Source organism: Aspergillus sclerotioniger, assembly GCF_003184525.1.
Source record: "Aspergillus sclerotioniger CBS 115572 chromosome Unknown BO94scaffold_26, whole genome shotgun sequence".
NCBI classification, from domain to species: domain Eukaryota; kingdom Fungi; phylum Ascomycota; class Eurotiomycetes; order Eurotiales; family Aspergillaceae; genus Aspergillus; species Aspergillus sclerotioniger.
The window spans coordinates 103,756-118,575 of record NW_020291016.1 but is presented as its reverse complement, the minus strand read 5'-3'; the positions used below and the strand labels follow the sequence as shown (position 1 = coordinate 118,575).

The 14,820-nt window shown below is 47.3% G+C and overlaps 3 protein-coding genes across 3 annotated transcripts; 2 read left to right on the top strand and 1 right to left on the bottom strand.

Moving 5' to 3' along the window:
* Positions 1-4,429: 4,429 nt before the first annotated feature.
* Positions 4,430-7,177, bottom strand: rad7 (DNA repair protein Rad7, protein). The gene is made up of 7 exons (XM_025609347.1): positions 7,082-7,177; positions 6,988-7,026; positions 6,904-6,931; positions 6,276-6,812; positions 6,055-6,220; positions 4,744-5,887; positions 4,430-4,673 (listed from the first exon to the last, which is right to left on the bottom strand). Coding segments are annotated over exons 1-6 (1,785 nt in total). The 5' UTR covers positions 7,084-7,177; the 3' UTR covers positions 4,430-4,673; positions 4,744-4,874.
* Positions 7,178-8,286: 1,109 nt separating this feature from the next.
* Positions 8,287-11,402, top strand: BO94DRAFT_191786 (DNA repair protein RAD16). Its single transcript, XM_025606039.1, has 11 exons — positions 8,287-8,559; positions 8,639-8,702; positions 8,756-9,085; positions 9,138-9,246; positions 9,302-9,376; positions 9,429-9,487; positions 9,551-9,771; positions 9,826-9,872; positions 9,922-10,048; positions 10,100-10,852; positions 10,907-11,402. Exons 2-11 carry the CDS (start codon positions 8,691-8,693, stop codon positions 11,136-11,138), a joined length of 1,965 nt encoding a protein of 654 aa, XP_025464350.1. The 5' UTR covers positions 8,287-8,559; positions 8,639-8,690; the 3' UTR covers positions 11,139-11,402.
* Positions 11,403-11,942: 540 nt separating this feature from the next.
* BO94DRAFT_472955 (C2 domain protein) lies at positions 11,943-13,798 on the top strand (the record flags this gene model as incomplete). Its single annotated transcript, XM_025608456.1, has 2 exons — positions 11,943-12,742; positions 12,811-13,798. The coding sequence occupies 2 exons, from the start codon at positions 11,943-11,945 to the stop codon at positions 13,796-13,798; spliced, it is 1,788 nt and encodes a 595-aa protein (XP_025464349.1).
* Positions 13,799-14,820: the final 1,022 nt, after the last annotated feature.

Here is a 14,820-nt window from a genome sequence, read left to right as displayed (position 1 = left end):
ATATTGAGCGAGCTGCCACCGGCTTCCAACGTCCGCAAAAATCCCAGCCCCTTCTCGGCTGCACTGCTCAATTCCCATAAACCGGGATTCCGCGACGGGTGGAGGAAGGAGGGGTATGCTTGGGAAGATTCTGGGCCTGTCCAATCCGCACGAGTTTCGGTCCTAGCGGGGCTTTGCGTCAAGAGGGCGTCGGGAAATGAAGCAAATGACGTGAATGGGCGAAAATAGCGTCAAGGAAGCTCTGTGGTGGATAAGGATGCTTCGAGCTCACTCAGGGGTCTCAGGAGAGAATTGTGAGAATAGGCGAGGTGGCCAGAGGGAAGGTTTCTGATACACCGTATAATTGATCAAGAGCAGCCAGGACCCTCCCATTCACATACGGCCAGCGGGGCTGAGGGACTAACGATTATGATAAATTAAAAAAAAAAAAAAAAAAAGGCTGTACTCCGATGTGGATTTATGTGGTCGTCGGCGATGATGGGACCTCCGATCGGTTTTAAAAGGGTAAATAAAACAAACCCACCGGGAAAACCAGAACAGGGCGAGGGGGAGGGGGGACCGAATAGGATAGTTAGAATGTTTGGATGACAAAGGCGACACCTCTTGAGGAACGCCAAACAAAACAGCAACAAGAGACTAGTACTAGAGAGATAACAACGACCGAGCGAGAAGAGGAAGAGAGGAACAAAAGAAACGAGTGGGAAACCAATAGTAGTGGACAGGATCAGAACACCAGGACGAGGAAGGAAAAGGGGGGGAGGGAAAGGAAAAGGGCGCAGATCCATGAGGTAGAAACGATGGGGGGAAAACTACACCAGACTAGTCGTACATAAGCATGATGAGAATTTGGAACTGGACACTACTCCGTAATGATGATAATAATATCATAAGATTTGAGACAGTACTGTGGAATAATAATAATAGGAATAGCAATGATAATAATAATAATAATAATATGATAATAGTACTAATAATAAAATAATGATAAAAAATGAAAATAGAAATAAAAATAGAAATAAAAATAAAAGCAACAGAGTGGAAGGGAAAGGAAAGGTCTCCCAGTCCTCCAGGCTCCAGCAGACCCTGATGTGGAGGGTGGAGCCTGGCGCGCTAGTCCGGCGGCGAGCAACCTCCAAATATAGTAATAAACCTCGGTCGGCGCCTCGGGTTGGTTGGACTGGGCTACCTCAGATTGAAACCTAGGTACCGGGTCAGAAACGACTACTGTGTACCTACGTACTACTACTAATAATAATTATGGAACGTCCTGTGCTGGCCGGGTAGTAGTAAGTATGGAGTACGGAGCAGATAGTATCTAGTGGCAACCTGCTGTGCATATATAAGTATTTACTATGTCCTTCGGCCGGGAGTCATTCCCAAGGAGAGGGGAAATGGTACTCCGTGCTACAACTCAATTAATAAAGGGTCGGAATCAGGGCTACACTGGCTGAGGTACTCCATACTACCTACTTACTGTATACATAGATAGTACCTACCGGTAGAAACTTACTACTAATCCATCTTGTTTTTACGAGATACACGGTCCATTCCTCCATTCCATTTCCACCATTCCACACCACCATCAACAATCATGTAAGGGGCGTAACTAGTACGGAGTAGGTACGTAGGTACAGTAGGTAATCACACCCAACCACCAGCCCATCACCTGGAGGCCACCTAGATAAAGCATTCCTCTTGCTTGCTCTTACCGCTCATGCAGGTAGTGTTAGGGTTCACTGTGATTATTTGTCAGATCTGTCAGATTGAACGCTTCTGTGTGCGTGTTTGGAATCCTGGACCACTCAACTCCGCACCAGGCCACCTCGGAGGTTTATACTATAGTAAAGTAGTTAACTAACTAGTCTTTCGTAGTCAGCATTACTACTAACGTAATCGGTAAGCGAGAGGAACGCGCAAGCGGGAGGAACGCCCACCTCGTGATCTCCGCATTCCACCAAAACGCGAGGTCTTTGATCAACGATTCCAACCACCAAAATGTCTATATCGTTGAAAAAACGTGAGGAACAAGAAGGCAGGATTCTCTTGGCAATTGAGGCTTTAAAAAATGATCAAATTCCGTCATTACGAGAAGCAGCACGTGTTTTTGAAGTTCCGCAAACCACCCTTTGGAAACGCGTCAAAGGAGTCAAATCACGAAGCGATATACGTGCCAATTCGTGTAAATTGACTCTTCCAGAGGAGGAGGCATTGGAACAGTGGATTCTCTCCTTAGATACGCGAGGGCTTCCCCCCAGGCCTTCCCATGTTCGTGAAATGGCGTCTATATTAATCCGGAAACGAGGAGCCTCGCTGGAGGCATCGGATGAGGCTTTAGTAGGGCAGAAATGGGTATACAACTTTATTAAACGCCATGACTCTTTAAAGACACGTTTCTCTCGCCGATATGATTATAAAAGGGCCCTCTGCGAAGATCCGAGGCTTATGAAAGAGTGGTTCGACCGCGTTAAAAATGCTATATCAGAGAACGGAATTGCAGATGAAGATATCTACAACTTCGATGAAACTGGATTCGCCATGGGCTTGGTGGCTACTGCCAAGGTGGTAACGAGGTCTGACTGCGTGGGCAAGCCGTTTCTTATACAGCCTGGAAATCGCGAGTGGGTGACATCAATCGAGTGTATTAACGCCTCGGGCTGGGCCCTGCCTCCGTATATCATCGTCAAAGGAAAGATGTATATGGAGGCCTGGTATGAAGGTAATGTGCCTCATTCTTGGAGGATCAACATCTCGCCAAACGGTTGGACGAGTAACGAGATCGGATTGCATTGGCTTGAACACCACTTTATTCCTTCAATTAAGGAACGGCGAGTCGGGAAATATAGCCTTCTGATTCTCGACGGACATGACTCTCATTTAACGCCTCGTTTTGATGAAATCTGCAGCCAGAATGGTGTTGTTTCTACCTGCATGCCTCCAACATTCCTCACATCTTTGTCAGCCTTTGGATGTTGCCTGCTTCGCGCCGTTAAAGAAGGCATACGGCGGTTTGATTGAACAGCTAATTTGCCAAGGAATCCACCATATTGATAAGGTTGATTTCTTGGATACATTTCCCAAAGCCCGAGAACTTGCCTTCAAGAAATCGTCTATACAGAACGCCTTTTCAGCTTCCGGCTTGGTGCCTTTCCAGCCGGACGAGGTGCTTGGAAAGCTGATCTATAGCCTGCGAGAGATTACTCCTACTGGAAGTCAAACTACCACTTCTTCTATACTAAAAACGCCTAAGAACACGAGGCAATTGAAGAAGCATGAAACTACAATTGAGAGATTACTGCGTGAACGTACACGAAGTCCTCCGGAGTCAATGAGAACTGCATTATCATATATTGTTAAAGGCTGCGAAATCGCGTTAAACAGGGCAGCCTTGCTTGAACAGGAAAATCGCGATTTACGGGCTGCAGACGAACACCAGACTAAGAAGAGGAAACGAAGTAATCGCTAATTGGCAGGCCTCGAAGGAGCTACAGTTCATGAAGCTATACAGCTTTTTCGCCGGGCTCGTGAGGAAGATGAAGCCCTAGGAATCCAACGGTTTGATTCTGCGGCCGGTGAGGAACAGCCTCGCCGCCGCGCGCCACCTCGCTGTTCCTCGTGTAATCAAGTTGGCCATATACGGACATGGTGTCCAGCGAGAGTAAAACACCAAGAAGAGGCGATTTGAACGGTGTAAAAAGGTTGATATTTGACTTCAAATTTGTATATAAAGCAGAATTACGAGGTGGGCGTTCCTCTCGCTTACCGATTACGTTACTACTGCTACTACTACTACTACTACTGCTGCTGCTGCTGCTGCAATATGTAATAAATAGTATGTGACGAAGCACGATATCTATTCTGTGATGTAATAGTAATGTGGATACAATCCATAATCCATACAGATCATCCATCTATTCTAGTTTGCATGTGCTCCTTTACTTGTGATCGCTGAATCTAAAGCACTTGCATGGTTGCATTATCTCGGTCACGGCCACTCGATTCATACAACTCAAAATGCATTTACTCCGCATTATTTTCATAACTTCCGCTGTGCATTGCAATAACACACAAGAATAAATGACTGTTCATCCTGCTCATCGTTGGCTAATCATCTTTGTGGTCTGGTGCAGTGATTCACAAATGGAAGAGAATAGAAGCTGGTGGTGGCCCAAAGTAACCCAAATTCCTCTTTACAATGCCCATCAAGGCCTCTCACAATGTATGTATACGACTAGACCGATTTGTTGAAAAGGCACATGTCATGTTCATTGTACTGTAGGGCAGTCGGCTGTCTGATAGTGTTGGTGGTAGATGGCAGAGAAGCAGATGCTTCCCAGAGATCTCTACTACGCTCCGCTCCTTTTACAGCTAGAGGATTGCGCATACCAAGGATGTTCATCAATCAGCAATGCAAAATTCATCGCATATGGTTAGCGTCCACCTGTATTTACACCGGACAACTGTCCAAGATGGTATTTGTATTTCCCTCTCGACGCCATCGCGTGTTGATACCTTTTGTGAGGTATAAAATAGGCTGACCAACATGAACGATGCCATCTGATGATTCAGTTCATGCTGTTCTCTACAGGTGAAAAACACACGTAATCTCCCCCGATTGTCATCATGTGCCAGAAGATCCTTTTCTGTTTCCCTTCTTCGTTTTCTTTGACCAGGAGCTTCAGTGTGAGTCAGTCCAGGAATTCTTCGTTACAATGATTAGCCAAAGAAAACGCTAAAGGTGCATACTTCGTCCTGATAGATCAAAATATAGCAAAGAGAAGTGGAGGGAACGCATTGCATTTATGTCAGTATTAAAAATGATATCATCGGTCATGTGATGCACGGGGGTACAAATCATGGGAAAAAATCTTTGGCGCCTAGTAATCGCCCTGGAGGACAATGGGGTCTTGCGCTTTCAAGCCCCCAATCAAAGCAACCCCAGCCGGAACTTGAGCATCTCGCAAGTTGAAACAGGCAAAAGCGACCAATTTTTGCAGTTTAGGACAGCATTGAAAGATTCGACCCACGACATAGTTGTCGACGACTGTATGGAATGAGACATCTAATTCCTTGAGATTAGGATACGTTGTTCCAGCCGAAAATATCTCTTCGAAAGCCGAGTGTGACACGTGGCGGCAGGATGCTATATTCAGCTTCTGTAACTTGGACCCTGAGTGGTTCATAAGAGCCAGAAGGCCTTGAGATGCGAGGCCGGTTGCATCTTTAGGACCATCCGGATTCGTGTTATCAATATCCCGCGTAGAAGAGAGATCCACAATTTCTAGTGGGGGGTTGGCCCAGCCTGTGAATAGATTGACGAAGCCCCTGTCAGTACACACTGCATTGTCGGAAAAGCGAAGTTTCGTCAGAGCGCGGCAATTGTCATGTATAATTCCTAAAAGACGATCATCCACATTAGTGAAGCCCTCCAGCGACAATGTCTGCAAGCGTGGGCTAATCTTAGAGACTGTGCCAAGAAGAATCTCGTTTTCTACCTCTTGAACGTAGTCCAGAGATAGGTGCTCTAAGGATATTAGACCAGAAATTGCTTGAAGCGAGCGATTACCAGCCTTCCAGCACTGCTTTAATTTCAGTCGTTGAAGTGTTGTACAATACCTGCACATCACTTCTATAGTTTCATCATCCAGAGAGAAATCAAGGTTGGATAGTTTGAGGATTTCCAACTGGGGACCCAGTTTTTGGAATAGTTGTTGCCAATATGCATCAGACACCAGGTTCGCAGCATCCAGCTGCAAGCGCTTGACTTTCAAACTGTGATCCAACATATATTCGATAACTTTGTTTTTCAATTGACCAGCAAAACGGATATTGACGTGCGACAAATTGGGCATAAGGGTGAAGATCTTTTCGAAGTCATGTGTCTCGAGCCCTATTACAGGTAAGTAAACTGACAGATTATTCATCATCCCGGGGCAAAGAAGAACAGGAAAGAGCTTATCTCTATGTAATGATAGATTGTAGGAAAACAAGGCCAAAGCTGGTAGGGTCCCGGGGGAGAAGCGGAGGAGGAAGGATGAAATGGGGTTGAAAACATACTGGCAGCATCGTAAATATCGATGGATTCAAGGTCTGGTCGTAGAAACAGATTAAGAGTTCTCGGAGTCAAAACCCGCCGCTTACACAATATTTGACTGAGGCGATGCAGTAACTGCGAGGGCAGGTCCCCAAATTCCTCGATATCATTAATGTTGTCAGCCACTTTCTGATGTAGCCCATAATTAGCGAATCGTTGATATCTCTCAATCATTCCGACGTACCTTCGTACACATATCGGCTAAGCTTAGAGCACCTTGTTGGGCCAGCCCATCGAGCAGATTACTTTGGTTTTGGCGCCGGCCACTCCTCGCTCCCCGCCGATTAGCTTTGGGTTTCTTCTCATCATCTGCTAATGCCTTCGAGCATTTCGCGCAGAGAAGGCCTCTTTGAGGACCAGCTTTGCTGTAGGGGGTTACCGTGAAGCGTTTACCACATATCTCACAGTTCTCAAGCTGGCCTGGTAATGGCTGGGACCTCTCGTGCATCATCTCTCGGGCAATTTCGTCGTCAGAATCGCCGGGTCCGCCCATGCGTCGAGCTTTACGACGAGCGAACTCTTTACTTTGTTTGATCTTCGCGAGAGCGACCGCCTCCTTCCGTTTCCGCTTTTTTCTGTCTTCTGCAGACTCGCCGACAGGTTCATATTCATCATCGTTATCGGGAGCATTTTCTCGTCTTTCCACAGCTGACTGGCGCTCAGATTCCCTTAGACGTCTTTGATGGTTCTGATGGATCTGGGCAGCGGAGATATTGTTGGACTAGAGTATATATTTGTCAGCGGGCTGCATAATAGAAAACTCGAACGACAAAAGGAAGAGAGGGTGCTAAAACAAAGGGAAAGCTACTTACAGCCAAGAAATCAGTGAGAGCGGAGTGCCTGATATGGAATGTCAGTAGAGCTCGTGCGTGATATAATGATCTTAAAGAGCGTACGGGCCCCTGATCTGATTCCTCGTTTGTCTTCTCTCCGCCCTATATTGCTGTTGTCAGTGACATATTTTTCATAGCTTGACAGCTGGACACGTACATTTGATGAAGCTTTTATACAATTGAAGCGTAGGTGAGGTGGAGCTGATAGAGTAGTTATTCTGATGAAGGAGGCGTAAGGTGGCGGTACTTGCAGGTCACAGGAACCCGTGGTGATTTCGCGTTCCACTTAACGCGAGAGTCCGGCCAAGCGGGAGAACGGAGAACGGAGAGCGCCACTCTAGTCCAGAAGACAGGCTTGCAGTCGGAAAGTAGGCAACAACGCCTCGATTTGGTGGCTAATGCCACTTCACTGGATGGGTGGATCAACGCAGTGAAGACTTTTTAAAGAGAAGGGAAAATTTTTTCTCTGTCGCCCAAAGTTCTCTCAGCCTGGGCTTTATTTCGGAATCCGCAGCCAAGCCAGGTACACCCTCCCTGAGCTATCTACCTACCTCCGGGTGGCGTTGCATCAACCACCTACCAGGCTTCTGAGATAAGTCGGTTGAAACCGTCCGATACAACTTCAGCTTTTTGTCTTCTGCACCCATAAACAACTGGCTATTTTTGCCTCTTCTCGCCAGAATGGGAAGAAAACCATCGACTGCAAGCCCGGGAAATCCCCCGTTCGCTGGTGAGCCTCTTTGTCGTATCTTCCTCTGTCCGTCTCGACTTCGAAGAGACAAAGGCGGCGGGAAGAGACGGGCACACACATAAATACACTCAAAATCAATGAGAACATTCATGAAACGCGACTGACACTTCAAGGATCGCTAGATACCACCTCTTCCTTGCCTAGACGAACTTCTGCGAGATTGGCTAGAACGTCCTCACTATCTGCCGCCAGGAAATCAAACACTCCAGAAAATTTGAATGATACTAGTGATTCGAAGCTCACGGGGACGACTAAGTATTCGCGGGGAAATAACTCGATCACCATCGAAGTTGCAATCCCTGTGAAGAAACATCCGCCCTCGTCCCCTTCTGCTTCTTCTATTCCAGGAGAAGATAATTATGAGGAAGATGGGACACGTTTATACAGTACTCCAGCGACCAGCATCGCTGTCACTCCTGTGGAATCAGACGTTAGTCGACCGGGGAAGAGAGTTAGTGCCTCCACGCGTGCTCGGGAACTGCGATCTAGTGCTATGTCTTTGCATGCGCCACGGAGGCTCAAAAGGTCCTCTGAAGCACTATCCACAGTCTTTATTTCATATGAGGACTCTGATACAGCTTTAGCCGGAGTTCTTCAGGCTCAGGAATATCAGGAACCGCCTTTTAAGCTCCCGAAGACATCGAGTCGAGTCGCTCAAGAGACCTATGAACCTACTGAAAATATTGATGACGTTACTGGTCATGGTTCTGATGACAAAGAGGATCGACCTGATGAATGGACCCCTTCGCGCGGAATCAGAAGGTCTATTCGGGCAGCAAAAAAGAGTAGCCTCCGTCGGCTATCTGTTAGCGATGTACATGATAGCGACCAAGAGGATGACTACCAGAGCGGCATTGATTCAGCCTCTTCTGCATCTTTCTCGGGTGAGGATGAACCTTTGGTCTCGCGAAGGATTTCGAGGGTCAGTGTGCGCAATCTGAGAGCCCACACTGACACTCAAAGGCCTCCACGCAGAGCGGCTACAACTGTTAGGCGAGAACCAGGAGAGGCAGGGATGAGCCTTCGTGTACGTTTCTGGTTGCGAAAGCATTTATCATCCTTTTTCTAACAAATACGCAGGCTATTCGTGAAAGAAGGAAGCTTGAGAAACAACATCCATACATCACAAAGATGTGGGATGATTTGAGAGACTCTCCCCCAATAGAGCCTGTAATGGCAGAGCAGCCTCCGGGCATATCGAGGACACTTAAGTCATTTCAGCTTGAAGGTTTGAACTGGATGATGCGGCAAGAAAAGTCGCAATACAAGGGAGGGTTATTAGGCGATGAGATGGGCATGGGCAAAACTATTCAAGCAGTTTCACTCCTTATGTCTGATTACCCTGTCGGCAAACCGTCACTTGTGATTGTTCCTCCAGTTGCTCTAATGCAATGGCAATCCGAGATTAAGGTCCGTCTGTTCATATAATATATATACGGTACCACTGACCTTTTCGGAATAGGAATATACAAACGGCCAGCTAGATGTGCTTATTTATCACAATTCAAATCCCAAGGTCAAAACACTCTCAAAGGATGAGCTGCAGGCTTATGATGTGATAATGATATCCTGTATGAACACTACCAATGACCGGTTAAGGTATGGCAGCTGACATCATTTTTTCAGACTCTGGCCTTGAATCGATCCATCGCAAGGAGTGGAAGGGATGGAACCGCCATGATGGAATCGTGAAAGAAGACAGTTCGTAACAGAACCCTGAGTCGGCATGAGAATCCATCATAATCGAGAATAGGTATCATTCATTCTATCCACTATCATCGGCTGATCCTGGATGAAGCCCATAGCATCAAGGTAAGATTGACCTTCTTTAAAGTTGTCCTTGCATCATTTTCGATAGCTCACTCATGTATATAGCAACGTACAACTAGTGTTGCCCGCGCATGCTTTGCACTGAACGCAAACTATAAATGGTGCCTGTCAGGTACACCTGTTCAGAATCGGATAGGAGAATTCTTTTCCCTCCTTCGCTTTCTGCAAGTCCGTCCCTTTGCCTGCTATTTCTGCAAGCAGTGCCAGTGCCAGCAGCTCCATTGGTCACAAGACGCAGAGAAAAGATGCACTGAGTGCAGACATAGGTGCAGTTCTTTCCCTTGACCCCTCTAACCAGAACGCGCTAATTCTCATCATAGTGGATTCAGCCATGTGTCGGTCTTCAATCAAGAGATACTGAATCCTAGTAAGTCCAAAGTCATGATGTATGCCAAGTCCAACCTAACACCTAGGAGTCACCGAAAGGGACAACGCCTATGCCCGAAAGGAGGCATTGGCAAAGCTGCGACTCATAACTGATCGGATTATGCTGAGACGAGTAAAACGAGATCATACGGCTTCGATGGAACTGCCACCGAAGCGGTTCGTACTACATGGCGTAATCGTGCTGGATCAGTGCTAACGTGTTACTAGTGTTGTTCTCCATAATGAATTCTTCGGAGAGATTGAGCGTGATTTTTCTAGAAGCATTATGACTAATTCTGCAAGGCAGTTTGATACATACGTGAGCCGTGGTGTCATGTTAAACAATTATGCGAATATCTTCGGTCTTATCATGCAAATGCGTCAAGTTGCAAACCACCCGGATCTAATTTTGAAAAAGCATGCACAAACCGGGCAAAATGTACTTGTCTGCAGCATTTGCGATGAACCAGCGGAAGAAGCGATTCGCTCCCGTTGTCGGCATGAGTTTTGCCGTAGGTGCGTCAAAGACTATGTTAGGTCTTTTGATGCGAGGTCAACTGTTGACTGTCCTCGATGCCACATTCCGCTGTCAATTGATTTTGAACAACCTGACATCGAACAAGAGGAAGAACATATCAAGAAGAATTCTATCATCAATCGGATTCGAATGGAGGACTGGACATCGTCGACAAAGATCGAGATGCTTGTTTATGAGCTCTACAAGCTGAGAAGCAAGAAACAGACGTTAAAATCAATTGTGTTTTCCCAGTTCACCTCGATGTTACAGCTTGTGGAATGGCGTCTACGTCGGGCTGGCTTCAATACCGTCATGCTCGATGGCACTATGACGCCGGCGCAGCGTCAAAAATCCATCGAGTACTTCATGAACAATGTGAATGTCGAAGTATTTCTGGTTTCCCTCAAGGCCGGCGGTGTGGCTTTGAATCTGACCGAAGCATCAAGGGTTTTCATAGTTGACCCGTAAGTGACCATGACCGCAGAATAAACACATTTGCTGATGCTGTTGTTACTTAGCTGGTGGAACCCAGCTGCTGAATGGCAGAGTGCGGACCGATGCCATCGAATCGGTCAACGCCGACCTTGCGTCATCACCCGACTGTGCATTGAGGATTCGGTGGAGTCTCGGATTGTGTTACTTCAAGAAAAGAAGGCTAATATGATAAACGGCACCATCAACAAAGATCAAGGAGAAGCTTTGGAGAAGCTTACCCCAGAAGACATGCAGTTCTTGTTCAGAGGATCTTGATTGGGTGATCAGTGGAGGAAGGGGGGCGAGAGAAATTGCGGGCGAACAGGAGAGTTTGACTGCGGGGGTCTTTTTATGGCTTTGATACTAAACCTTGCTCATATGCAAACGTAGATACTATGTAAATACCTAGATAGATCGAGGGCGGTCGGATCTAGGTACTGGAAAGTGGGAACTGGGAAGAGGCCAGGCTACTAATTTAGCTCCGGGATTTCCCCTGAGGGTCACCCAAACAATCGTGCATGCGTCCTATAGCCTATTAGTATCTAGTACTGTGTCACCCCTCCGTGCAGGTTGTCCCCACGTCCTAGTAGGTCCTGAATACTTGCCCAGAGAAGGTTCATGGGATGATGTCAGACCCTGCTAGGGCGCTTGGAATGGAGGGGTCCAACCCGCTTTATCCGATCTATTCATACTTCATTGACTTCCTACCTCCTCACTCTGGGTGTTTTTATTCTATTCCTTCTCAATGCCTCTGGGTCAGCGGGTTCCACCATCGCCATAGCCGAGCGCCGGGAAAAGCTAAGGCTGGCCTAAACTTTCAGTCCCTATCCGTGGGGATAGATAGGGGAGGGGCCACGCGCCATCGTATCTCCTCGCCTTTCACTCCGCAATGAATGAATGGATTAACAAATTTCATCACAGTCCTCCGTACCACTCGCATCAACAGGATCTCAGTTTCATCTTTCCTTCATCCGATATCCACTCCACCTACACTCTCCAGCATCTGTCCGCTGGTCGCAACCTCGAGCAGGCAGCAACAACAAATACTTTCAAGTGCGACCACCACCGGCGCCTCCGATGATGGAAGAAACCCAGCCGCGGACACGGCGACGGCACCCAGTGGACAAATATGGTCCGAAGTTTTTCGACAAGTCAGAGCACATGCAGGATCGGACTGCCGCCATGAAGGCTGCTCTGAATGGTGATGAACCGTCCCGGTCAGAGCCCGCTGGGGGTTTCGATAGTACTCCGTATCCTTACGCACCACCGGGCTACACACTAAAGTTTACCTTCCATCGCGGCGTCAATCTTCCTTGTGCGGATTTCGGTACTTTTTCCTCCGACCCCTATATTATCGCCCAGTTAATTGTCGGTCTACCCCAACGCCACAAGCAGGATCCTCTTCTTTCCTTCCGAACCCCGACTGTGCGCAAAAATCGGGATCCAATATGGGATAGTGAATGGGTTGTGGCGAACGTCCCTGCGTCGGGGTTCCAATTAAAATGCCATGTTTATGATGAAGACGCTGCAGACCATGATGACAAGCTCGGGAATGTGTATGTTGAGGTGGATTCGGTCGGCGAACAGTGGCCCGGCATCAAGGAGCAGAGCTTTCGTGTTAAAAAGCGCATGGGAAGCAAGCGGGTCTACTTGTTCGGTAACATTGCCGCTTTAGCATCGCGACGTCTTGATGTGGGGTCACATATAGTAATCAGTGTGCAGTGCTTGGGAAGAACACAAAGCGATGAAGGTGCTCATGTGTACACTGTTGGGCCAAACTACTGGTTCAAGCACTTTTCTCCACTCATTGGAAGAATAGCGGGAACTAAAGATGAAATTCAGAGCCAGAATGGTAAGAAGAAGATCATTACTCGCTATAAGTACGTCCCCACCCGTCCCGGAAGGTTTTCGCGAATACGTATGAGATTCTTACAATATGTCTGTGCAGTTTCCAGGCGATCCAGATACAGCTCAAGGGCCCTGTACCTGCCGAGCTCTATCATCGTTACGTCGAATTCAAACCGTTTGTGGCCGGAATGTTCACGTCTCACAGTCTTCGTGGGAGGATACTCAACCGAGCCCTACACCATCAGCATGAGCGTATCTACAACTTCGACAAGACCACTCTCAACGGACAATTTCCTTCACCGTGTATTGCACTCACGCAGAAGTTTCTTGAGTTTGTCCACTACGCGCAGGGCGGGAGGATCTTCACTTATGTCATCACCCTGGACGGGCAATTTCGCTTTACAGAGACAGGAAAGGAATTCGGGATCGATTTGCTAAGTAAGCACACAATGCATAGTGATGTATCTATCTATATCGCATATTCCGGTGAGTTCTTCCTGCGCCGACTGAAGCATCGCCATCACCGACACTCGGAAACAACACGCAATTCGGGGACCAGTTACTCCGGTGATGAGCAGCTGGAGGAGCCGGAGATATCAACTGATCCGACCGATTATGAGCTCTTTATCGACAACGATAGCGGAACCTATCGCCCAAATGCCCAATACCTTCCTCTGTTGAAGCGATTCATCTCATCCAACCTGCCTGGTCTTAACGTGACCACGCTCGATTGCAGGGGGGATGTGGTGCAGATGGAGGCTCTGAAGAATGAGCAAAGAGAATTCAAAAAGAACGAGGGAAATCACATGATCTTCCTCCAGCGCAGCAATAGCTCGTCGCTTTCTTTATCCAGCTCAGATGAAGATGAGCTGAATGAGCGTAGTGGTTCACAACCTAAACCACGAGACAGCTTTACGCAAAAGGTACATGACATGCGTGACGTGAAAGGTCAAATGATGAGATGGGCACAAGCAGACAATAATGACAGCCCAAAAAATCAGGAGAGCTCTTCTGAGCGGCAAATGACTGCAGCTGCAAAAAAGGCAGGCTCATGTAAGCCTGCCGAAGAGAACAGTGTGGTTGAGTGAGTGACTACTCTTACTGACAGCCGAATTTAGTGTGTCGTCATGCTCAGCTTGGACACTGATGGCTTCTATTGACCACACCATGTCTTATATCAGCAATGTGTATCAACAGCTTGCATACACGCCAGATGCCTAAGTCTCGATTGGGTGCTAAAAGCTCCACGCCGTACCTTGATATACTGCATGAATGACTTCGGTTATGCTTTCTTGCTCTACCCTTGAACGTTCTTACGAACAATATAATGTTATAAGGTGTGATAAGCCACACTACCATTTGTGCATAGGCTTGTTTTGTGTGGATGGACGGACCCCAGAAGTGTGCGGGCTATTACTCGTTTCCTATGAATTAATACTAGTGAAAATTTGGGCCCAACTTGCTTGTCTTTCTCATGTTCCTCTTCGTCTACCCTTGTTGCCTACATTTGTCCTCACAGTCGAACCTTATGTTACTATCTCTCTACAAATGCTCCATGGATAGACAAGCTACTGAAGCACTCCAACTGAAACCTAGGGAAGATATCGAATGGGGAAGGGGGTTTCCAAAAGAAAGAAAAAAAAGAAGGGGGGTGGAGGAAAAGAGGCTTATGTAGAATTTGAAGACGGAACGGCGGTGCCAGCGAGCCATTTAACATTAACTGAGTGAGTCACACACCGAGAGCACCATGGAGTTGATAGATATACGTCGTATGGTGGGTACCTTGTACACACATAGTACTAGTACATACCTAGTACCTAGTCCCTTCCTACTACCGAGAGGGGAAGAAAGAGCTCACGAGTCGGATCACATGCCTGTACCTGTCTCCACAGATAGGGAAGGAACACGAGCCAATCTCAGCCCCAGCGCATCGTACCTACATACTATGTAGTACGTAGCACATACCTGCGATATCCTAGATACCCGGCCCGCTGAGAGGTATGTACAATGTACATAGTAGACAAAGTAGATATACTCCGTATGTAAGCCTACACAGCACTTCGCACACAGTATCGACCGGCCGGGTCAATGATCTTACCTCACTTTACCC